The sequence below is a fragment of the Pundamilia nyererei genome, unplaced genomic scaffold (genome assembly GCF_000239375.1).
Source record: "Pundamilia nyererei isolate P.nyererei 1_Seehausen unplaced genomic scaffold, PunNye1.0 scaffold00007, whole genome shotgun sequence".
NCBI lineage: Eukaryota > Metazoa > Chordata > Actinopteri > Cichliformes > Cichlidae > Pundamilia > Pundamilia nyererei.
This window is the reverse complement of record NW_005187408.1, coordinates 4,632,828-4,654,457: the sequence shown is the minus strand read 5'-3', so window position 1 is coordinate 4,654,457 and position 21,630 is coordinate 4,632,828. Positions and strand designations below refer to the sequence as shown.

Sequence of the window (21,630 nt, the reverse complement as noted above, 5' to 3'; positions counted from 1 at the left end):
ATACCTCCTCAGCACTGACAGTCAGACATGTAATACATTTAAATATTTGGCGAAAATACAAACTAGTCAGTAGACTGAGTGCAAAAACCTTACTCAATGATTTCATATTCCTAAACTTCATGAAATCTAATCTAATAAGTTCCATCTTCGTAAACCAGTACACCAAAAGTTCTCAGTTTTAAGACACGGGTTAAATCATGGTTAAGTAAAATCATTATAGCAAGTGGTGCCAAAGCTCATGCTTATGAGAAAAAACAGGCACCTCCACTCTCCCACTGGGATTCTCTCCTCTGCAATACATGACATCAAAAATATACATGTAGCCATTACAATACCATAGAAAAAGACATCACACAACCCCAGGCCAAAGGAATAGGAAAAAAAAAAAAGGGAAAAGAAAGAAAGGCAGACTCGGCGAGTGTCTGCTTCGATGGAGAGCAGGCGCGTCGGGTGAATGGACCCCAGTGTGCACGGCTTCTGTTTCTGCCCTGCATCACTGCCACACCACAACCTGACGAGCTGGCCGCTCTGCCACAGCGTACCATCGAGGGCCAAACTGTGCTGGGAGCAACTCCGCAGAGACATCTCACGCATGGCAGTCGATTCCCGCTGAGCCTAAGCAGAAGCTGTAGTTTGTTGTTCCATTATGTAATGCTATGACAGGCTACACCACTTGAATGACTGACTGGTGCTAGGTTAGACTGAGCGTTAAATGTGACCACACCGATGTGTTATTTAAATGTTGTGCTGAATCAGGGCTATGTGTGAAAAGATGCCGCCGTGCCTTGGGCATTGAGAATATAATATTATGCATTAAAGAGTAAACATTTGGACAGCAGTGTACATCTAATCCACCTTCCACTGAAACCGATCACTGTCCCAGCTACACTTTGCCTTATATAAAACAAACAAAGAAACAAAAAAACCCAAAAAAACCCCCACAAAATGCTGCTTTTTTAAGTTTTATTTTTTGCATGTTTCTTCTAATTCTTACCTACATGAAGGAAAAATGAATAGAAAAGCACTCCCAAGAGAAATAACAGATGATGCTACTCTTAGCAGTTAAACATACACCATGAATCAGTAAGCACCGGGCATGCACAAGAACACATTTCCAGGTGTAATTCAAATGGCCTTGTGGCTGAGGTTTAATTGCCAGACGTGTTGATTTGATTGAAGAGTTTGTCCTTAATGACTTGAGACATCAGACCATGAATCGCTTCTATGGTTGTCTTGCAGCTAAAATAAACCACAGAGAGAAATGAAGATCAGCATTTAATCCAGGGGGAAAAAAAGAAAAGAAAAACAGATGCAGCATAAAGGGATATGACATTTAAAGTGGTGTCAGCAGACTTTTTAAACGTAATGTTGCTGTTTGCAGACATTCGTAGTGGGTGTATGTATCAGATATCACTGAAACTAAAGCTACTTTCGGCTGCACTCGTATTCACGAGGGGTCGCCACAGCAGGTAGCTCGCTGTGTGTGATTTGGCCTTCCTGTGTCTTATCCTGAAACCGGGGATGTTTAGCTTGACAGCTGAAGGTTTAAACCACTACATTATAGAGCCACTAAAAGATGAAACTGAAACCACTATCAACATTATTTGCCCTGATGAAACCCGTTTTTTAAATTCATGTGGATATAGTACATGTGTAGCATTTACTTTATTGTTTAGTTTAAATATTTAATAATAAAAAAGTGAAAAAAAAGGTTTTTCAGCAGAAGTTTGTTTTTAAAAAATACTTATTCTAACATATTCTGTGTATTCAAATTACGTATTTAAACAGTTATAACCTATTATTGTAATGTGCATAACAAATTCATAATATAGTAACGTGCTACTTAGACTCTATATGTCATTCCTAATATGCCTCTATGTTGTCAATACAAACAATTGCTGAAAGAAACTGTTTTAAATCTCTCTATATAGCATCATTATCACCTTCAGATCAATCTATTGACCCTGAAGGAGAGGTCAGAGGTCAAATATGATATGATATTTTAAATCCGTATATGGTGCTTTTTATACCACACTTGTAAGAATCATAGCTTCTAAGTTATAAGGCTTTTTGTCAATTTTCAGGCAATAAATCATTAAGTTGACCTTGAAGGCCTGAGTGGATGTAAGGCAAATCTTAATGGATTGTTAACATGATGCCACCTTACACCCCAACAAAGTTTATCTAAATGAATTCAAACATTTTGAAGCTGTTTGCACACAGAAAGAATGACACACACGAAAATGCTCCTAAAAACATGACCACCTTGGCATAGTTCAGAAAGACATAACTGAGCTGGATTCTATTAGAAACTAAATCAAGAAATTTGAAATAGCCAAATGGGGTCAGTTTGCATAATAACTGATTAAAAAGTATCTTAAAGCACAGAATGATTACTGCTAAGCAACACTGGTCTGATTAAGAAACAAATTTTAGATTAATTTAGCAACAAACACAAAAATAAACTACTGTCCTTAACACCTAATAAATGCCAGATTTAAAAAAGACTGACATTTAATTTGAGGATGTGATAAAAATACTGCTCGAAATAAAAGAAAACAAGCCAGTTATAAGGTCAGTGGAAAAAATAATATATATCACACAAGTAGAAAATATGATTACATAATTGAAAGCAACACCACTGACCACTTTATTCATCTAGTGGGATATTATTTATACATTTACAGTCATATTATATCATACTTAAGTTACAGTGCCCAAAATAAATTAAGCTGACATTTAATTTTACTAAAGCATTCTATCGAAAATAAAACCCACCTGTCTCGTGTTGCTTTGGCCAGTTTGTCCTCAGACTTTCTGTCGTGTGTGTCTAATCCGAGCATGAAGCAGCCTCTGCCCAGCTGGGCCTCCGACTGCTCCAGCTTCTCTGACAGGTCGAACACCTGGCCCGTGGTGTAGTCTGAGTTCTGACCATGCAACACACAAACACACAGAAACTGACTCATGCACAATTTGCCACTAAAAGCTTGATAACAGATTTTCCTTCTTTTTTTTTTCTTTTTTTGCAGAATGGCAACAAATATGTCTAAAAAGCCAGAGGAACACTTTATGGGTTGTGGTGAATGAAAAGAAGTCAGTGAAAGGTTTGCTTAAGGTGAGGCCGTGTTTATGGTAGAAAAGGTAATTAAAACACAATGACAAGGGAGGCCCCTGGCTGGGGTGACAGTGTAGCAACTGACAAAGCCCGTCACCCATAAAGCAGCCCGTTCTTGACATCTAGTCAATTCATCTTCATCCAAAACGCCAAAAAACCAACTGTTTGGACAAGCCTGATGCCTATTTAGACTGTTTAGTCAAGCTCAGGACAGAGTTCCTGCATCCACAATGCAAATTTACATGAGGGGCGAACGAACAGCAAGGGGGAAAAGGAGCATCATGGAGTCGGCTCCAGCTTTAATACTTATCTCCATTGTGAAAAAAAGTTCATGTACAGCTTATTACTAAAATCAACAAACACGGACGCTTAGCTAATAAGCAGCAATAAATCATGACATCACAAGCTGGTGACCACATGTCTAAATGAGTTATAGAGTAATAATTAACCATAAATCAAAATGTCAAACAAATAGCAAACATTTTGATTTTTGAAATGCCCTACATACCGTGAGGAGACTTGAAGAACTTAAGGTATTAACCCAATATTTATTCCAAAGGAGTTCCAGGAGCTTTCTATCGAGGGAGGACTTAAAGTAAGTAACCTCCAAGGCGTAATACCTAAAAAGGAGAGCGACAGAAAAAAGAAGCGCATATGCAAGTACTGAAAATAAAGTAAACAGTGAAAAATGTGTGATACGGTACATGCTACACAAGTATTTGATCCGGTACAATACTGTAGCAAATATAAATACTCACTGTTTACAGTGTACACCAAAGTCTTCAATCTTGTTCAGGGGGATAGTCTGATATTCTGAGGGTCCCTCATCAGGGGGTTTGTAACCCTAAAAATCCAAAAAGGAAATACTAAGTACTTACTACAGTAATAAGGAATTAAGAATACAGAGTGACTGAAAAAAAATTTTTAATTTTTTTTTTACCAATTCCCCACCATTAAATTCGTTTTTTAAAACGTCTCAAATAATCAAATACAGCTATGCACAAGAAGAATGAAAAAACAGATATTTTGTGATTTTACTAAAGACCAAAGAGGACTGCTGCTAAAGTCTTTGCTTTACCTTCGGGTAGGTTCTGAAGGCACCGAGGTTGACTTTCCCTGCAGAAATAGTCCGAGTGGGATCAATCTATAGGAAGCAAGATACAGTAGAACAGGAAAACAGAGTCAGGGGTCACACAAACCTCTAGGGACTACTCAAATGTGGCCACCAGGAGCCTTTTTACTGGGGCTGTCAGTGTGCTGAAAATACACACTTAATTACATGACGCCCCTGGCATTTAAGCGCCGCTAAACCAAATGAAGTGTAAATAGCAAATGTGGTTGTAATAGCAAAATATTCATCAGTACTACATGCAAATCTACAACTCATCCATCAGTAATCTTCCCCCCTTCTCAGTTACACCCACATTAATGGGATGTGGGATATGGGATAAGCTCCATTTGAAAAGTGGGAAAGTAGAAGTCACAGTTAAAAAACAAAACAAAAAGCCATTAGCTTCAAAAATAAAACTGGTTACTATTTCCCATCTTACCACAACAGCCACAAAAGGCTCCTGAAACTGTTGGTTGAGCATCTGGGTGCTGACATCTATGCCGGAGAGCCAGCATCCATAGCCTGGATGACTGTGGTACCAGCCTATCGCATTCTCCAGCCGGCCAACCTGAGGAATTGTAGATAATATAAAATCATATCTTCTTTAGGGCAGTGTAAGATGTCAGTAACATGATTGTATTTGACACAGTTTGCAGTTTTTATCCTTATCTAAAGTAGCATTTTCCCATCTTTCCTTTTTCTTTTAAGAAAAAATATCTCCACATTCGTGTAGTCACTTGAATTCATTAGAGTATTGGATAGTGTGTGTTAAACAGGGACTGGAGAAACCTCATAACATAGTACAATTTACACAAAACTTTACAATTATTCCTAGATAATATAAAAGAGTGCAAATCATATTAACCTTATAATATATTTATACTGTATTCCTGCTTCTTGGGTTGCAACATTAACTACAATAAAGTGCTTGAAAATAGGTTAGAGGTAAGTAATCGTATACTCAGCATGGGAAAAGGCAGACAAATGTGGTTATATATGGTTATCAGAATATTAATACTATCAAAAGACAGTAATGCTTCAAATAATCCCTTTATAGTTTGTAAAAATCTTATTGATATTAAGTTAAAGATTTTTCTAAAGCAGCTGAAACACTCTTCCTTAAGTAAAAAAAAAGGTTGTAAGCCAGTGAAATTCACAGAAAGTATTAAGTTAATGTCTCAGATGAAATCAAGTCTGATTTTATTTAGGCTATAGTTCGGTTTCTTCTTTCTAAGTCATAATTCAAACACGATGCTCTTTATGTGCGTGGAAGTCAATGTCCCACCTGTTTGGCATTTTCAATATAGGCAGCCATGTATTCATAGGCTGCCGCCTGGGCGTTAACTCTGGTCTCTGTGCCCTCCACGGGCAAAGCAAAGCTGTCCATGATGATCATGGTTTCACCGTCCACCTTTCCCAGCATGAGGCCCATCACCTCCAGGTTTCCTCCAGACCTGGCATGCATTACCATCTTCAACAGGGCCAAAGCTGAGATTTTGCAGTACTTGAAGTAGTGGTGACTAAAAGGTGAACAATGACAAATGTATTTGTATTGATGTTAGATAATATTAAGCAGTGCGTATATTGTAGATACACATCCAGTTTGCTGTACTGCTACTAACATAAAGACCGGTTTGCTAGTTTGTAGCTAAGCTACCACTAATGTTCCAACAATAAACTACCAACGAACACCATTTAATACGAATACGGCAGCTCAGCAATCACCTAAATACTTAGACAGAAACCTAAATACCACAATATTGTTTTGCACCCACTCTTTCGTCCATGGTTTCGCAGCGAGGATTTCTTGTTGTTGCTTTTTGTCATATTTGTAAATTTCATCAATGCTCTGAACTTCCTGCATGCTGTTGGACAGCTCCCATGTTTTCTGAGCCGTATTGCTCCCCGCCATGTTAATAATGTATCCAAGCAAAACCCGAGCCGTAAAAAAACCCGATTTTTTTCTTTAAATAAGGGAAGAAGTGCTGTATTTCTCCCCCAAAGATTTTGATATCGTTTAGGAGCTGATAGCCACTCGCTCAAGGAGCCATGACAGTGAGCGATACCAACGCAACAAAGTGAAATCGACGGGGACGTTCGTCTTCATATTACACATATTTACCACTGATGTGTTTATTTGGTATATGCCATCTCTTAACACTACAACGCAATGATATATGATGATCTTACATTCACTAATCATATTTGTATCGTATTTATTAGTCTTATTAGAATATATTTACCCCTGTGACGGAAGCCATGGTTTAGTCCTGCGACGACGTCAAACTAACCGCTGGGGACGCACTGACATCTAGCGGCGCTTTTTAGAAAGGTACCTACATCTATTTGTCAGGGCTTTTTTCTTAGAGCCTCGGCACTGTACTGGAAGCTGAAGTATTTAATGAGTCAATAAAACTGAAGCTAGTATTCAATAATTAGGCAATACTATTCTGGAGGAAGGCCGTAGCTAGTAAGTTAAAGGGCTATTAATTAGCCTAAAGGGCTGCTTGTTAAGGCTAGATGGTATCATTTTTAGACAACAGCAGTATGTTAAGTTTAATAACATGTTGTTAATAAACTTTGCCTGGTTTTATGTTGTTTAAAGACGATTAAAAAGAAATAGCAAATTCAGATCCTAGTGTTAAATATTGCAGAGTTATTAAAGACTTAACATTTGGACTATATTAGACATATTTTTCTAGAATGTTTGTGTTAGATGTGTTTGCTAGCCTCTCCCAGGAGGTGGTTTGTGTCATGGTTGCCCGTGGCAACGGAATGACGCTTTGGGCTCGCTGTGAAAGATCGGTCGGATAGGTTTGAGCTGTGTGTGGAAATTTAAGAATTATTGATACATATCGTGTTATTTGGTCTTGTTATTTGTCTAGCCAGAGTTACATCCGAGCTTTAAAATAGACGCGCATGTTCATATACCCCATTATGCGGTATATAAACATTAAGTCCAATGTTTGCCTTATTGGGTGTATTGTGTATCACGATTGGACGGGTTTTTTTTTTTTTTGAGAAGCATGAAGAAAAAACTCTCCGCCATATGTGATCAAGGACTTGCGAAGCAACGTTTATAGGTGTAAACTAATCAACCGGTGAGTAAAAACAAACAAGCAAACAAACAAACAAACAAACAAAGGAATTCTTTTTATCACATGTTGCTTTTTAATAAACAAATCGGTGTTTCAGCGAGTTTTTCTCCACAGTCAGGGTCAGATGGTGCAAATTACACAATGCTGTAAATATGACTTCAGCAGCAGCTCTAGGAGTAAACCCCAATCCCGACAGAGGTACTGTTCAAGGCTGTAGTAGTGAATTGGCTGCATTATTTAAGCCTGTAGTGTTTAGTGAATGGTTTCCTGTTTTTATTGTACAGTCTACTCTATATATGCCGTATTTCCCAGGTATTGGCTTAAGCCATCTGCTGGGTACCGAGTATGAAAGGAAGAAGCAGAAACTTCAGCGGGAGCTCCAGCTGGACTACAGAAACTATATATCCAGGGTGTGACGACGCAAAATAAATAAATAAATAAATAAATAACTTAATAAATAAATAAATAAATTAAATAAAAATCTGAACATGTATAGATAAAATAATATATAGTTCATTTAGCCAAAACAATAGGAATTTACTGTTACATCAGGCATATATATAACCTATAAGAAAAGGTCTTCAATAAACCAGAATATCTTATTAAAATAAAATTTAAAAAACATGCCAAGACAAACTGGCTTAGTGAGGTAAAAGATGCACAATTAAAAAAAAACAAAAAACAAAAAAAAACAAGCAATCTCAATATAAAAAAAGAGAAATAAACAACAGAGCACCACACAAAGGCATTAGAGTATAAACCTTTTACTGAGTTATTTTTATTCACTGTTGTAATAAATTGTTAAATAGTAGACTAAACATTATATGAAAAATAATTAATCTAAAGTCAGAACATCAAGTTAAATAAAACTGGAAATCTTTGCTTTATGTAAGTGCCACCGAAGTGAAAATTTGTAGCTCACTGTAGAAGGAAAAGCACAATGAATCACAGTCACAATGAAATTTCAACAGCTGATTACTTATATTAAGATAATAATTTTATGTATTGCAAGTTTTTTGAAGCTTATGCTGAATTATTAAAAAAAAAATTGGTGTCCGATTAACATAGATTAAATATGTGCTAATTTGCATACATATCCAATTGACAGAATGGAATAAAACACCTAAATGTGCATTTTAGACATTTCCTTTTTATCAGTGTTACATTTAAGACTTAATAAATCTTAAATCCTAATCTTAAAATTGTCTGGAACACGGGAACTTTTTATCTGGAATGACATATCAGAAATCGTTACGAAAATACATTCACCAGCCACTTTATTAGGTATACCTTCCTAACGCCACATTAGAACCATTTTGGCAATCTAAATGGCATAGATTGAACAAGATTTTGGCTTATGACATGGTGGAGTGTTTTCCTGCTGAAATCAGCTATCGGACGATGGATACTCATGGTCATACAACGATGGCCATGGTCCGCAACAATATTCACGTAGGCTGTATATACGTAGTATCATCAGTTGGTACTAAAGGGCCCAAAGTCTGCCAAGAAAACATCCCACACACCATTACACCACCACTATCTGCTTTAGCTTATCTACTTCAAGGTTCACATGGTCTTCTGCATACCTTGGTTGTAACAAAGGGTTATTTGAGTTACTGTTTGCTTCCTATCAGTTTGAAGCAATCATTGCTATTCTTCCCTTATCTCACCTCTGGCATCAACAAGACATGTTCACCCAGAGAACTACTGCTCCCTGGATTCAGACTGACCCAGTAGATCAGCAGTTTCTGAAATACTCAGACCAGTCCATCTGTCACCGGCAACTATGCCACATTCAAGTAGCTTAGATCACCTTTCTTCCCCATTCTGATGCTTGATTTGAGCTTCAGCTGATCGTCTTCACCCTGTCTACATGCCCAAATGCATTGAGCTGCCGCCATGTGATTGGCTGATTTTGTATTTGCATTAATGAGCAGCTGAAAAGGTTTACCTAGCAAAGTGGCTGGTGAGTTTATGTCTGTGTTTAACTAAGTTGCCTCTGTGTTGCATTTGCGTACACACAGCAAATCTCTTATTCTTCCTGCAGAAAACGGATCTGAAAAGTAAAGAGCCTCAACAACAACTTGATGGAGTGTCACTACCGATTGATGAGAGGATATCTGTAAAGGTGTGCCTGCATTCATTCAGTCATCAAAGTAGAGCTTTAGCTCTTCAGCTAGAACTGATACAAACTGCTGACTGCACAGTGCTGCGCGCTTCATGGCAACTGATTTTCTTTATATAAGACCGTGAACTTACAAACAAAAGTTAAGAGGGATTTCAGGCGTCTATATGTGCACGACAAGCTGAATGTTGATAAGTATTGATGCAAGCATTTTTGAAATATTGAGGCAAAAAATATAGCCTTAACCTCATCGTCACCCAAATGTGTGCAAGCAGAAATATGTATCTTCTTTTGATAGAAGATGGTATTCTTTAAGTTTTGTATTTCCTTAAATTCTAAGTGTCACATGAGCTTAACTGAGCGGTGTGGCTGCTTGACTCTGACTTTTTGTTTTTTCTCTTGCAGGAAAAACTGAGAGAGGAGAGAAATAAAGAATACAACCTCTTCCTCCAAGAACAAGCTCAAATCAGAACGGTAAAGAGGAGAACGTCTTCTGTCAGTCCCAAGGTAAGAAGACTGATGACTCAATAGGCAGATCGTGCACAATAACGCTAGTGTGTTTGGTGCAATAATCCATGCAATTTCTATAGCACACTTTAAAGGATTCTCTATCAGTAGAAATGCTTCTCCATTTATCAGGTAGATACAGCTCACTGAGTACTTGAAAGACAAATAACGAAAAGCACTCTGTTACAAAGTAAATCTTTTTTCACATTGAATTTCTTCCTCACATTTTCATTTTCAGCCTGGACAGATTCACGCTTCAGATGGCTTGAAAATTTCTCCCCCAGCCTCTCCCCTGTCATCCCCTCACAAACATACCCACACAAACATAGTCCCCAGTCACAATGAGAGGAAAGATGCTTCCACTCTGACCGAGGTGTTCAACGATGGAGAAATCAGGAGTCCAGTTCAGAGGCGGCGAAGACGCTGGCAAATCTTCAGAGCAGAGCCCTACAGCTCTGAAGACGAGCTAAACACAGACAGAGGGGATGAGTTTGATTTGAGATACAGGAGGAGGAACGACAGGCACACTCAAGAGCCTGGGTACAAAGAGGAGATGACAGCGCAAGAGTGCAGAGTGAAGAAGTATCCTTTTTTTTCTGGAAAATGATTTGAATTACTGGTAGTTTCATCCGTTACCATATAAATGAGATCAGATTGCTCCTCTGCCAAATTTCACTGTCCTGTCTGTTTCTATGGCAGGGCTTCTCAGGACATAAAGGAGACAGCAGCTCCTACAGTTTCTCATCAGAAGACCAATGACACAATTTGGAAGTCTGAGTAAGCAAGTTTATGTTTTTTGACCCCTGCTTCTAGAAAGCTGTTAATGATCTCAGCTCCTAACTGTACACTAGCAATAATGTTAGCTTATAAATGCTTTGCCCTGGGCAAAAGGTTTTGCAGCAATGTGATTTATGATGATGAAACGGTGGTCATATGCAGACAAGGGCGGCCAACAACATCCCCTTGGAAAGTCTCATAAATTTTCAGAATCAATAGACCTCAAAGCTCTGCAGCCACTGTGTGACATAAAATCGTAGCTGGGTGTGGCTTAAAGAGGAAGTTATTGCAGTGATGTTACCCTTACATACTGTCAGTAATTGGGTGACTCTTATGGAGAGCCCCATTCTGTTTGTGTATCTGTATTCAATAGTGTTCAAGTGCCAGCCAGCATGAAGATGGCTCCAAGATCTGCTGTCAGGAAGGATAAGGCTGATTTTGCTACTGGACTGCTGATAGGTAAAAAACATTCTTACTACACAGATAATAAATGCAATTTATCAATTAAAGTCATATTTCAGAACTTGAGCAGTATTTTAATGACTCTACGTCTTGATGCAGGAATAACAGAAGAGCAGGAGACAACTCAGATGAGGAAAGAACAATACAGGCAGGAGTTACTGAGACAAATTGCTGAAAAGCAGAGGAAGAAGATGGAGTACGTATTTATTCTCAAAATCATCATTTTCATCAGAGTCCTTTAAGCTAGCTCAACCCTTATGATCTACAAAGCATGAAATCAAACTACTGATCGCTGGTCACCTCTCTTCTTAACTTAGAAAAGACCTGTCGAAGCTAGGTTAAGAAGAGAAGTGATGAGAGTTAGAGGGGGCAAGGATGAGATGGTTTGGACATGTGGAGAGGAGGGATAGCACATATATTGGACGAAGGGTGTTGAAGATGAAGCTGCCAGGCAGGAGGAAACAAGGAAGACCACAGAGAAGATTTCTGGGTGTCGTGAAGGAGGACATGCGGAGGAGTGTGACAGAGGAGGATGCTAGGGATAGGGTGAGATGGAGGCTGTTGATCATGTTGTGGAGACCCCTAAAGGGAGCAGCTGAATAAAAAAGAAGACATAGAAAACAACATCAAGCCTGTGATGTTGTTCTCTGTCCTTTTTTTCTCTTTAGGGAGAAAAGACTTGAGCTGAGAGTTGACCCTGAGAAAGAGGTAGGAGAATAGCATTAAAAGATCTGGCTAGCAAAACCTTTAAACAGCAGAAACATAATGTTTGTGTCAGGTCTGGATTTGTTATTATAACTTTCATAGGTTGTGGAGTCTTGGAGAAATTTCTTGAAAGAAGTGCCACCTAATCTTATTCTCGATATATATGTTGTCTTTTTTTGATGATTGTGTTCTGGACCACACGTAATCTGTTCCAGCCTGACCGGATACAGCAGCTAGGGTCTGTGAATCGTCACTATAACAGCCTGAGCCAGGATGTTCTTCACAAGCTAGGAAAAGATCTAGAGGCCGAAGGGAAGCACCTAAATCCCAGTCTTGAAAATGGCAAACCCACTGAGAATGCAGATGAGAGAGCCCCCCCAGGAAAGTCCCAGGTGGACTTCATTACAGCTCTCAGACAACTGTCTGGGAAGACTGTGCCTTCAAATGGGATGGAATTACCGCAAGGTGTCCCCTCACTGGACTATTTTAGTGAGGACTACCACAGAGACTTCTCAAACATCCTAGGAGAGGTGACCATCCCAAGGTAGCTCACATTTGCTTCGATTAAATGAATAAAATTAGCAGCCCTGCTATACACTCACTGGAGTGTTGGTAACTCTGTTTCAGGGTTGCGAGTGTTGCTCCTCCTTTACCTCCCATTGTACCTCACAATTACAAGACTCCATATGATGCAGATTATTACTACTATGGAACCAGGAATCCATTAGATCCTCATCTTCCTCACAATCCAAGTAATGTAACTATCTGTTTCACAAATATGTATTTACTAAATGTTTCTTGTTTTTATCCACATTTTTTTTAGACTTATGTTGTTGATTATTGCTAGCAGTTTTTAAAGCAGTCAACGACTGGTTTGATTTTAGTGTGGTGATGTTTAGATTGCTGGAGTTGAAAAACGTGTTGCTATCCAGTTTGTGTAAAGTCAACATTACAAAGAAACTGCAACAACCTATTAACAAAATTAAAATAAACCCTTACATTTACTGTGATAGATGACCTGCTGCACTTAACGCAACTGTCACCTCCATGCAAATCATATGAATGTCGCTTTAAGCTTCAGAAAAGCTTAAAGCAACATTCATGAAAACAGTAATGTTACTGTTTCTCCTTTTCTACAGCTGAAGGCAACATTAATGATAATACTGTATGCGAGTGGTGTGTTTGGTTACAGTTATTTCTTTTCTATTTTAATATTACTGCCAAATTCCTGCTCTTTATTTGAGCTTTGTTTGTGGCAGTCAGTGGCAGCAGATAGTTCATGAAGCTCTTAAATCGTGTACATTCTTTATCTTATATTTTTGTATTTTCTACATCAGATGGTCTGCCCGGGGGGAATCGGCAGTCTGAGAATTCCAAGATTCTGTCTCAGAGAACGCGTCCTCTCAGATCCAGTGGCCAAAAGGAGTCAGTGACCTTCCCAGCACCTTTGGAGTTTTTTTTGTAAAACATGTTAATTTTTTCAGCATGTTGATGTTAATATAGATTTTATTCAGTAAAGCTGCATTAAATGCCCTCATCTCTGCTAACAGCAACCCAGTAGATCTTTTCTCTCTTCCGGAAGAGGGTCTTCACAAACTGAATACTTATCACTACCTTCTGTACTTATATCTCCTTGCCATTTGCTACTCTGTCTGCTTCCAGAGAAACTCATCAACATGGAGCATCTGCTCTGGTTTTTGAAGAACTTCATGCAGAAAAGTCAAAGCAGAGGAGAGAGAGTGTACTGAGCTACCAAGAGACACTCAGACAGCAGGTACATTGTTATAGCTCCATGAAGAAACCACATGTTCTGTTATAGCAGTGTCATGGTTTCATCCTTTGAAAATTGTGTCTGGGGCCCAGATTAAAGAAAGAGAGGAGCACAGAAGACTAGAGAAAGAAGAAACAGCACGACTCAATGCCAAGATACAGGCTGAGATGAGGGCATACAACCCCTGGGGGAGAAGTGGAGGAGGAGGCGCTCCAATTAGAGACCAAAAAGGCAACCTTGTTAGTAAGTTTTATTGTAATGGTGTTCACCGGAGGCCAGATAATTTAATGTGTTTGATCAACAGATATTAATGTAACATGTTTTAATGAATGTTTTGCTGCCTTTAGGTGACCTGAATCACATGCACAGGATCAATGAGGCATCATATAGGAATCCTGTGCCCACTCCTGGCACTGAAACTAGTTCTCCCATTTCCCATCGACTAACAGGTAATGTTATCTTGCTAATATTTCAGTGGCTGTGCATTTTATATGCTTTGTAGATCTATAGCTTATGGCTTTCTGTCTTTTCTGTTTTAAATTGTTTTCACCTTTACAGGTTTCAAGGATGAGACACTTCAACAGCAGGACAGTTACAGAGCAGCCCTGAAACAGCAGGTAGGTCCCGGGGCCTCAGTCTGTAGATGGATGATAGGAGAGGGTACTGATCAACTGCGGGATGAAATGAAATGCTTTTAGACTTCCAGCAACCTGTATTCTCAGCACTTTAAAAAAGTTGTAAATTAACTGTAACTGTGCATTTCAAACAGATAGAGGAAAACAAGAGAAAACAGCAAGAGGAAAGAGAACAGATGAGAATTGAGGAGGCGAAAGAAGAGAAGAGGCTGGCCATGCAGAGGGCACGCTTACAGGAGGAATATGAGGAGGAGCAAAGGAAAGAGAAAAGGAGGACTGAGGTGATGAGGTGATGAGCTTGTTTCTTTTATAAAGAGTCCTTCATCATTTCTCCTTCTTTATAGTTTTATCTACTCTGCAGCATAAGCTGAAAAACCAAGGCTGGATCCATGAAGCTGAAACACATCGCCAGAAGCAAGAAAAGGTGGTGATGCAGGAAAAAGAGACTAAGGTACCTCAGACCACCAGGGTGGAGAAAGACTCACGGTTGAATTATGAGGTACAGTAAGCACGAAAAGACAGGAGTGCTATAGCTCGCTGTGTCTTTGTCAAAGAATGACATTTTACTTGTTGTCCTGCAGAGGCAGCCCTCTCCGCCTATCCCAACCTTGCAGAAAAAGCTGGCAAATCTTGCGCCATATAGGCCCTCCTCTGTTTTGAGCCAGCGGTCATCCAGAACTGTGAGTAACTCATCGCAAAGGTTGCAAATATTTTCACATTTTGCCCTTTATGATAACTCTATAATAAAAAAAAAATGCATTCACAGAATCGCTCAGTGTCAGCACCGCACCACCGACCACCCGATGAAATTCCCAGCCAGCAGGGTAAGATTTGTCTTAACCTCTGTGCGTGCAAATCATAAACATTTATTTTTCTGATCCTTGCTCTGCCTTCACTCCCCTGTCATGCTTCAGATGATCAACAGGAAGTAATCAGAAAGCTGTCAGCCCTCCGTGGTTATCTGAGGAAAGAGCAGCGACAACTGGAGGTTCAGATGGGTCGCACGGATTCACACGAGACCCACTACAATCTGGTAAACAGGTACTGCAGTCAGGCAGCACTGAACAGCAGGGGGATGTGTGCAGGTATAACAGACCCAAAATAACAGGGATTTCTATCTTTTGTGCCAGGCTTACAATCAGTCATTTAGAGATGCTGCTATGCTGAATTTAACCCAATTAACCCCCAGATGTTGTGAAGTGAAGACACAATACTAACTCTGGGCTGTTAAAGTGTGATCTTGATTTGATATTTGTAGTGAAGTATGTATTACTGTGCTTGGAAAAAATGAAGTGACCCATGTCTTTCCTCAGTGAATTGCTGTGGAGCACTACAGTAGCCATGTTGCTATTTAGAATATTCTCAACCCATTATTACCAAGCCCAGCACGATATGTCGAGTAACTGCATCCCTCCCTGCTAAATTACAGGAATGTTTTACAAGCCACTTGTTAATCTGTGCTTGTATTCAAGTTTACAGCAAATCATCTGAGAAATGCCTTTGAACTGGTGCCAGTCTCTGGGCTTTTCTTTTGTCACAGACTGCTCACACAGAAGGACCAGCGCTTTAGGGAACATAAAAGCTTTGGAATGTATTCAGCAAGTACAGGTCAAGCGTAATGCCCTCATTGTTTTATAGCAATGCAGAATTAATTTATGTCACTGCAGGGACAGTGCAGCAGGTGGAGCTAAATGGTGTAGTTACTGTGCACAACTAGAAAGCATTTGGCATAGTGAACTGCTGCTACGTTTTCAGACAGACATCTGTTTGTTATTAGAGGTAGTTGTTCTGTTTAATTTGGGATTTTCCTCCTTTGCTCATGTGTAGAAGACGACCACATAGAGAATCTGCACATAGAGAAGCTGTCCTGTCTTCAGCTAGGAGTCCTTCTCCAGCTGATGCACATGCTAACAGGCAAAACATCAGGGAGTTCATCCAGCTTAAACACAGAGGTAATAAAAGACACAGCTTTGACACAGCTTTTAATGCTTCTTTGAACCACTGTTGTTCTTACAATGTACCAACCTGAAGTAAGTCTGATTTAATTTTCATTGCACAAATAATAATAGATTCAGGAATGTATTCACGGGAAGAGGCTGGCAAAGAAAAAGTGGGATAGTCGGAGAGCTGAAGAAAAGAGTACTGGAAGGCTAGGCGCACAGCAAAGAGAGAGGTGGCCCTGGCAAAGGAAAAGGCTTGTAGTGAGTTGTATGTGAGGCTGGACACTAAGGAGAACATGACTTGTAATGAATGACTAGGCAGAGAAATTGTGCTGGAAGAGATGTCCACCAGATTAGAGTGATTAAGTATAGAGGTGGGAATGTGCTAATGTGAAGAGAGTGTGTTGAGAAGATGGAAGGAGTACTTCGAGGAGCTCATGAATGAAGTTAATGACAGAAAGTGGATGAAAATGGAGTTAGAGAATCAGGAAGTGCAGAGAATCAGCAAGGAGGAAGTGAGGGCAACTCTGAAGAGGAAGGAGACGGGAGACATCGAGAGGTCTAGGAGCGAGAGCCATGGACCTTTGAACAAGAGTGTTTAACACAATCTTGGAGAGTGAGGGGATTTCTGAGGAATGGAGATGAAGTGTAACCGTACCACTTTTAGAGAACGGGGTTGATGTGAAGAGAGTAACTACAGAGGAATAAGATGGAGAAGTGTAGAGTAGGACTGATTGAGTTGCACTCTTTGTGGATATCATAGGGTGCCTAGACAGGAACTCTGGTGCTGCATGAGGAAGTCCTGAGGGGCGGAGAAGTTTGTGATGGTGGTGCAGGGCATGTAGGACAACAAGACAATAGTGAAGTGTGCGGTGGGAGTGACAGTTGGGGGGTGAGATTACATCAGAGATGGGCTCTGAGCCCCTTCTTGTTTCACTGGTGACAGAGAGGCTGACAGATGAGATCAGGCAAAAGTCTCTGTGGATGATGATGTTTGCAGACGATCACAGAAAAGATTCATGGATAAAGTGAAAGAGGACATGCAGGAGGATGCTAGAAATGGGGAGATGGAGGCAGATGATCCAATGTGGCGACCGCTAAAGGGAGCTGCCGAAAGAAGAAGAAGAAGAACAAATACGTCTAATAATGCTTTTCTTTTATTCTCAGTACTAAGCTACATAGAGGAAGTCAGTGTTGATTCTGTTTACAATCACTTTGGTCATGCTGTTCTTGTAAGTGTGGAGGACACCAAATGGTTTAGACTTTTAACTAGTGCTCTATCTCCCTTTATCTAAACCAAAACTTTAATCTCATGAGGTCATTTGAGGCCTCGGTCAGTGACGGACAGTTTGCCCATGTGTACAGTGAATCTCATGTAAGCTACCAAAGAAATGACTGGATGTGTTCCCAAACTGGAGTCTGAAACACACTCAGAGCTGCAAGCCGTAAAACCAACAAAAGAGGATAAAGGACTAGATGGTTTTTTTTGGCTTCACTAAACACTTTTTTTGCTTTGTGTTTATTATTTTACTGATGCAAATATTTAATTTATTAGTCAATTGCTTTGCCTAGAGCTGCCCTATAGTAACAATCCCTGATGTGACGTAGCTTGCTTTTATCCTGCAGGTACGACATCTCGTGAGGAGGTTCGAACCCTGTACCCTGACCCTCCCGCAGACGCACAAAGTCTGGACATCCAGCAGCAGGCCCTTCTACGTGAACAACAGCACAAAATCAGGCTAATGAGGAGACAGGAAGATGGTCAGTGAGCAAATACAAATCAGTTCCACCTCAAATGTTTGTCCTCTAACTCCTCCTTCTGTCTTCCTCTGTAGACTTCTTGGGCCGTCAACTAGGCCATTATTATCCTGTAAGTGATCAGCACATTACACAGTAACTATATTCTGCACTTTCACCCTGGCAGATAATTCAGTCTTGCATGGCTTAATTTTAATTGTAGAGATTTTATTGTTTTCTGTCTGCATTTGTGTCTCCTTCCAGATCAAGAACCCTGGACGTGCCACTCACAGAAACCCCATATTGCCATCAGAGAGTTCTTTTATTGGTGAGTTTGGCAGAATATGGTCCGTCTGTAAAAACAGTCTTTCTCATTTATTTCCCTTCTTGTGTTCACATGACTGGGGACACAATAGACATTGAAAAAAAAATCCCAAAAGCACCAGATGTTTTACATAAAGGTGACACGGTTTGGGAAGTCCTCTACATACAACCTCATAATACCTTTCTACGACACTCTGTGTGCCAGGCCAATTTAGCTCTTGGTTTCTCTGCCAGGCTAACTGTGGTGCGTGCCAGCCAGCTGTCTGTGTTGCAGCTGGTGCCAGTGCTAGTTGCAAGGTGACTACGCCAGCTGCAGGGTGGTGATAGCAGACTCCCAGAGCACAGGCAATTGGTACATTAGAGAAAAAAAGACTGATGGCTTTTGAATACTTTTCAAGCTCAGGGTTTTCTCACTATTTTCATATTATGCATGGATAAACGGAATAAAGTTTAGGTCCCTACCATCTGTTTGGCTGTAAAGACATTTGCAATTAATGATACATGGCTATTGGGTTTTTGTCAGGTTACAATGGTGAGGCACGTGAGCAGAGATCCCTTCAACCCTCAGCAGAGCACCAGGAGAGGACGGCACTTAACTATGATGTATGTCTGATATGCATCTTGTGTTTTACTAAGATCAAAAGGATCACCATCATTAAGATATCAAAGCTCTGTATATATTTACAGGAGGTGGCTGACAAGGGGGGTGATAATCTGCCAGCAGTACCCAGTCACAACAACCAGAACAAACGCCACATTCCGAGGCCAGACTCCCACTCTGGTGATCACAGCGTAAAAGGTAAGACGAAAGAATTCACTACAGGAAGCATTTAAATGATCAGGCTTATAACTAGTATAGCAAGTGGGAGCTAATCTTAAACACCGTATAAATTAGTGAAACATAAAAAGCGTGCCACTTTATATACTTGTTGGCTTTTAGCAACATGTGCAAATTTTAAGCGTTTTTTAGTATCATAGAAAAAAAAAGTGATGGATACGCCCCTGTACCCTACAGACTGGCTGCCCGGTGATGAAGAGGACATGTCGTTGCTGGGCTCTGCCATGGGGAGGCGTGTCTCTGTGGACACTGTTGCCACGGAACTGTGGCTGCGGCCCGGAACGTCAGACGCTGTAAAGCAGTGAGGCTGTAGCAACAGGATAAACAGGCGGATGGGAGCTCCACACAGACTTAAACACTGCATTGCACAGCTCCCCATTGGTGGCTCTCTAAACTGGAAATGCACAGCCACCTTTTCTGCAAATGCAGGTGGGGGTTCTCATGAGAACTGATGTCCTTCCTGTGCAGTGCTTTACTGACTTACACTTTACTTGTGTGCTGTTTCTATTTGCTCTCATTGGAGACCAGAGTCTGTAAAAACATTAATGACTATTAGATCACAGAAGAAACAGTTAATACAAAACTCACTGTGGCCAATTCCTCTTTACCTTCTACATTTAGCACATTAGCATTTTGTAAAGGTGGGATTCAGTTAATGAATAAAGTCATGGTGTTTTTGAGCAATAAAAATGTTACTGTAATGTTGTCCTGGCTGATCATTCTTAAACAGCTGGCAGCAACTGTAATTCAGTGATTCAGCATTTCAAATCAACCAAGTTCAAAAACTTTATTGACCTAGAACCTGATTAGAATGCCAGATGATGTATTGTACAGAAAGTTGTACATATTCTTTTGCAACATAGAAAACTTTACATTGCTGTATCATATACATTTGTTTTCTACATCCATGAGCAGGAATGCACCCCAGTCATACTTAAAGCACAGCTAACATTTGTCATTTTCTCTATACATATATCTTTCCCCCAGACCAAAGAAAAAAAACATTAAATATATTATTAACTTCTGATTTTTATACACAAAAGTGAAAACTAAACTCACATGAAAACAGACTAGTGACTCAAAAAAGCAGCTAGAATCAGTTTGCTGTCGTCTTCCAGTTATAGAAGCCCCGTTATCGTCTATTTCGGTTAAAAACCTCATAACATATAAAATGGAATAATTTAACCCATCACTTTCCGCGGTCTTAGTTTAATTACAAATCGTACTGTTTAGGACAATCTGCAGGAGGTGGTACAGTCAAATAAATTATCACAAAAGTAAAATCTCCAGTGCATTTGAAAAACAAAAACAAAACAGCTCAAGTGCAGCAAATCCAGAGAAGGAAAACAAATTTAAACAAAAATAAAAGAAATTTAGTGTTTATAAGATTATATTACACAACGGCAGATCAGATCTGTACAACTAGTATCATCCAAGAGGCTATCCATACTAATGTTAGCCATCTGCAGTGCAGACAGAGAGATCATTACTATCAACGTGTGACAAACGTCACTGTCATAGTTGCAGAATATGTCTTTTTGCATGTTGCTGAAACCATTCATTCTTTGTTTTAAATATACAGTAAGAAGCACACTTTTTTTTTTTATATCTTCCTTGTGAGCAGATCAGATATGGATAACTGTCAGTTGGTTATCAGTAGTTTTATCCAGTAGAGGCATCGCTACACATGGTACAAGACATGTTTTTATAGTGTTAGCAAGGACTCCGTCTGGGCTGTTTGTGTGTACAGGCGTGTCTGTGTGTGTGGTGACAGGGTTAAGGGAGCGGGTGGATGTTAACAGATAACTGACTGACAATCAGCCAATTTTAAATCAAGTGTTCGGCATAAAAACACACCGAGGCCCCTGAGGCAGCACAGAGCACCAGCACGGCCACCCGAATCTACGACGGAGGCCTCGGTAGAGCTTCGTGCTCCAGGCTGTTTGCGGTGCAGCGTCACTGGGCCTCCTCCCCAGCCTCCTCCCCAACCTCCATGTCAGTCTCTGGCTCACGGGCCTGCTGAGGCTCTGGCAGCTGTGCAATGTTAAACACGATGCCGATACGCAGGTAAAACTTTCTTAGGATAGCTCGGAGCTCGGGGATCAGGTCGAACTGCATGATCTCACACAGAAGAGGATAGTATCTGGATGCATGAGCTTTGAACTACAAGGTGAGATGAGAGAGCAGGAAGAGACAGAGGAAGACAATGAGAAGTTAGATCTTTAAACACATGCTCATATTCTTTTTGATGTACACAAAATCTACAAAGAGAAATCTGTAATGGCCCAGTCACACTAAAGTGAAAACAGGATGACAACCTCACTGTGACCAGAAAAATAAATAAATAATAAAAACAACTGACTGGGACTGAATTTAATTTTTTCGCGTTGGGTGACTAATTGCAGGTTTTTTCAGTGAATAGTTTTGTTCACAGGGTGATTTGACAGGTTGCCTTGTGGGAGGCAGCAGAGAATGTAATCAC

At 40.0% G+C, this 21,630-nt stretch overlaps 3 protein-coding genes across 5 annotated transcripts in view; 1 reads left to right on the top strand and 2 right to left on the bottom strand.

Moving 5' to 3' along the window:
* Positions 1–949: 949 nt before the first annotated feature.
* Positions 950–6,530, bottom strand: cops5 (COP9 signalosome subunit 5). Of its 2 annotated transcripts, none has more exons than XM_005722595.1 (8): positions 6,470–6,530; positions 5,512–5,746; positions 4,666–4,794; positions 4,194–4,259; positions 3,874–3,959; positions 3,624–3,735; positions 2,779–2,927; positions 950–1,239 (listed from the first exon to the last, which is right to left on the bottom strand). In XM_005722595.1, exons 2-8 carry the CDS (start codon positions 5,695–5,697, stop codon positions 1,149–1,151), a joined length of 819 nt encoding a protein of 272 aa, XP_005722652.1. In that variant the 5' UTR covers positions 5,698–5,746; positions 6,470–6,530; the 3' UTR covers positions 950–1,148. The 2 variants fall into 2 exon arrangements, with proteins under 2 accessions (XP_005722652.1, XP_005722651.1); XM_005722594.1 differs by lacking the exon at positions 6,470–6,530 and adding an exon at positions 6,002–6,309.
* A 728-nt stretch (positions 6,531–7,258) lies between these two features.
* On the top strand, positions 7,259–19,842 carry cspp1a (centrosome and spindle pole associated protein 1a). Its single transcript, XM_013915418.1, has 29 exons — positions 7,259–7,327; positions 7,422–7,522; positions 7,637–7,734; positions 9,375–9,455; positions 9,858–9,959; positions 10,198–10,541; positions 10,659–10,736; positions 11,110–11,195; positions 11,298–11,394; positions 11,867–11,906; positions 12,119–12,447; positions 12,531–12,655; positions 13,241–13,328; positions 13,566–13,677; positions 13,767–13,917; positions 14,022–14,123; positions 14,233–14,291; positions 14,444–14,590; positions 14,671–14,808; positions 14,891–14,989; positions 15,076–15,133; positions 15,224–15,350; positions 16,137–16,261; positions 17,876–18,010; positions 18,085–18,119; positions 18,251–18,314; positions 18,834–18,913; positions 18,998–19,109; positions 19,326–19,842. The coding sequence occupies exons 2-29, from the start codon at positions 7,477–7,479 to the stop codon at positions 19,451–19,453; spliced, it is 3,186 nt and encodes a 1,061-aa protein (XP_013770872.1). The 5' UTR covers positions 7,259–7,327; positions 7,422–7,476; the 3' UTR covers positions 19,454–19,842.
* Positions 19,843–19,921: 79 nt separating this feature from the next.
* Positions 19,922–21,630, bottom strand: part of arfgef1 (ADP-ribosylation factor guanine nucleotide-exchange factor 1 (brefeldin A-inhibited)) — a 52,160-nt gene continuing 50,451 nt past the window's right edge. For both annotated transcript variants that reach the window (XM_005722591.1, XM_005722592.2), the window contains one exon: positions 19,922–21,311. In XM_005722591.1, coding sequence (XP_005722648.1) covers positions 21,105–21,311 — 207 coding nt within the window. In that variant the 3' untranslated portion in view covers positions 19,922–21,104. The remainder of the gene's footprint in view (positions 21,312–21,630) is intronic.

What these genes read in the sequence shown, in the direction of transcription:
- cops5 (XM_005722594.1), bottom strand. Translation starts at nt 6,138, where the DNA reads ATGGCGGGGAGCAATACGGCTCAGAAAACATGGGAGCTGTCCAACAGC. An exon ending in TTTGGTGTACACTGTAAACA is followed by an intron (nt 3,736 to 3,873) that starts GTGAGTATTTAT and finishes TCTCCTTTTTAG; the next exon opens with GTATTACGCCTTGGAGGTTA. An exon ending in GTTCTTCAAGTCTCCTCACG is followed by an intron (nt 2,928 to 3,623) that starts GTATGTAGGGCA and finishes TTGCATGGTCAG; the next exon opens with AACTCAGACTACACCACGGG.
- cspp1a (XM_013915418.1), top strand. Translation starts at nt 7,477, where the DNA reads ATGACTTCAGCAGCAGCTCTAGGAGTAAACCCCAATCCCGACAGAG. An exon ending in CGTCTTCTGTCAGTCCCAAG is followed by an intron (nt 9,960 to 10,197) that starts GTAAGAAGACTG and finishes TTTCATTTTCAG; the next exon opens with CCTGGACAGATTCACGCTTC. An exon ending in TGAAATTCCCAGCCAGCAGG is followed by an intron (nt 15,134 to 15,223) that starts GTAAGATTTGTC and finishes GTCATGCTTCAG; the next exon opens with ATGATCAACAGGAAGTAATC.